The sequence below is a fragment of the Phragmites australis genome, chromosome 14, assembly GCF_958298935.1.
Source record: "Phragmites australis chromosome 14, lpPhrAust1.1, whole genome shotgun sequence".
NCBI lineage: Eukaryota > Viridiplantae > Streptophyta > Magnoliopsida > Poales > Poaceae > Phragmites > Phragmites australis.
In genome coordinates this window covers 24,888,531-24,891,285 of record NC_084934.1, presented here as the reverse complement: position 1 = coordinate 24,891,285, position 2,755 = coordinate 24,888,531, and the positions used below count along the sequence as shown (strand labels likewise).

General features: G+C 50.6%; 1 protein-coding gene across 1 annotated transcript; it reads left to right on the top strand.

Annotated features, from left to right (window-relative positions):
- The first annotated feature begins 504 nt into the window (after positions 1-504).
- On the top strand, positions 505-2,511 carry LOC133890356 (geranylgeranyl pyrophosphate synthase, chloroplastic-like). The gene is made up of 4 exons (XM_062330753.1): positions 505-516; positions 610-632; positions 819-1,695; positions 1,904-2,511. Exons 1-4 carry the CDS (start codon positions 505-507, stop codon positions 2,324-2,326), a joined length of 1,335 nt encoding a protein of 444 aa, XP_062186737.1. The 3' UTR covers positions 2,327-2,511.
- Positions 2,512-2,755: the final 244 nt, after the last annotated feature.

Here is a 2,755-nt window from a genome sequence, read left to right as displayed (position 1 = left end):
GAAGCGACAAAATGAAAATAGGATAAATCCATTTTTCAACTCCGAACTCTAGTCTGAGTTCGATATTCAATCTTAAACTATGAACCGTCTACTTTTACAACCTCTAATTATAAAAACTATCTAAAACACAACAACACAAGCCCTCACCCTAAGCCACAATGGTTTGTATGACAACAGAAAACAACTCCATGCGATATAACACAACTGGGGTGGGACAAAATACATTTTTTTAGGTATTTGTTTAACAAAAGTAACTTCATGAATTCTAGAGAAAATGTGCATCGTATAGACAAATAGAGGAGTAGAGACATTGTGTTGGACAATTCGGCAAAAAAAAAAAAAATCTTATCGTGAGTATTGCACTACGTTTTCCTCAACAAGAGTTAAAAAGGGAGGAGATTTCCTATGGAACTCATTTGGACTGATCCCACAATCAAAACATTCCCACGTGAAACTTTGTGATGAAAATCCTACTCCGATAAAACCTCGTATTGTTCTCCGCAAATGGTCGGGGATGTAAGTGTTCCTTTGAGCCGATCTAACAATACAAACACAAAAAAGGGAAATTTTCAATGCGAATGTAATTCCTTCATTGCAAATTTTGCATAGATTATGGACGAGCTTGTAAACCAGTGACAAAATTTCATATAGAGGGAGCCTATTTCACACTTAAAAGGTTTTTAAAATAACCGCGCGGTAGGAAGACGTATGTAAAAAAAAATTGCACAGGCCTAAACATGGCCGGAATTGAAGATTTTGAAGCATTGCCATCAGCAGCAGTAACTGAATTGGATGCACCTATCGATGTAAAACAAAAGCGAGACACGCCCTCCGCGCAGCGCGTCACGCTGCTGCTCCGAAAAGGCGTTCCACCACAGCGTGCACCACCGCCCGGGCGGCGACTTCGCTCCCACCCAGCAGAGCGTCAAAGCTGCCTGCCCTTCGCCACAAGATAAGGAGATCGCAGCCTCACGACGGGGCCACCTCCAATCTCCACGACGCCCCCCACTTAACCCCAGCGCCCGAAGCCACTCGCCGCCACCCGTGGCCATGGCCTTCCACCCGCTGGCCGCCTCGCGCGTCCACCTCTCCCCACTCCTCCCCGCCGGCCCCGCGGCCGCGCCCTCCTCCGCCGCGCCGCACCACCGGCGCCGCTTCACCGCCATCGTGGCCACGGCGGCTGCATCCGCCTCGGCGACCACGGAGTTCGACTTCAAGGCGTACATGGGGGAGCGCGCGGCGGCCGTCAACCGCGCGCTGGACGCGGCCATCCCGGAGGGGGAGCCCCCCGCGGCGCTCCACGAGGCGATGCGGTACGCGCTGCTGGCGGGCGGGAAGCGGGTGCGGCCGGCGCTGTGCCTGGCCGCCTGCGGCGTCGCCGGCGGGCGGGAGGCCTGGGCGATGCCGCCGGCCGCCGCTGTCGAGATGGTGCACACCATGTCGCTCGTCCACGACGACCTCCCGTGCATGGACGACGACGACCTACGCCGCGGCAAGCCCACCTGCCACGTCGTCTACGGCGAGCCCATCGCTGTGCTCGCCGGCGACGCGCTGCTCTCGCTCGCCTTCCGTCACATGGCCAGCGTCGACTCCTACCCGCCGGACGTCGACCCAGACAAGCACGCTGCCCGCGTCGTCCGCGCCATTGGCGAGCTCGCGCGCTGCATCGGCTCAGAGGGCCTCGTCGCCGGTCAGGTCTCTTCCTTTATCAGATTCTATTCCTTCCCACCACCGAGGAAATAAAAAGAAGTAAAAATTAGGCAATGCGCTACTTCTGTGTGTGGCACGCCTTCCGAAGAGTGATGATGAAAGGATGGTTATTTGTCTGTATACAGTTGAATTAGAGGTTGGAATGTGGCTTGAAATTGATTGCATTGCTGAAAGTATTGTCTACTTTGTCCAGGTTGTTGATCTTGAGATGACTGGTTCAACTGAAATTGTGCCCCTTGAACGCCTTGAGTACATCCATTTCCACAAGACTGCTGCATTGCTCGAGGCCTCAGTGGTCATTGGGGCAATCATCGGGGGTGGCTCGGATGAGCAGGTTGAGCGGCTGCGGAAGTACGCGGGGTCAATAGGGCTCTTGTTCCAGGTGGTCGATGACATACTTGATGTGACCAAGTCGTCGGAAGAGCTAGGGAAGACAGCAGGGAAGGACTTGGCAAGTGACAAGACGACATACCCTAAGTTACTGGGGTTGGAGAAATCGAGGGAGTTTGCAGAGAAGTTGCTTTCTGATGCAACGGCGCAGCTTGCAGAATTCGACAAAGAGAAGGCGGCACCTCTGTTGCATTTGGCCAATTATATCGCCCATAGGCAGAACTGAGGTGATGCTTATTCTGTTGGTGTTCATTGTTGATTTGTAACTTTGAGGCCATTAAGGTTGGGTTTCAGGAACATTCCAATTATCCTACGATACATATTAGTTGTAGCTTTCTACCTTGGTGTAATGGGAATATTTTGTTGAAAGACATTAATATCATATCAACTTAGTCAAACCTGATTGAAATCGATCTTTCTGGCTTATAGTTTTCTGGATGATCAACAGGTGCATGCATGACATCATTGCAATGCTCCAAGCAGGCTCAGTTATAATAACATAGCACTTGTAGATTTCCATCTTGGGTTGATCAGAATTATTACTCACTTCGATAATTGATTTGAAGATTGAAAGTCTTCTGCTATGTTGTATATTACTATCAGGAGCAAGCAGCAATTATTGTGTTTGAACATCTGAATAATTGAATGAAACTAA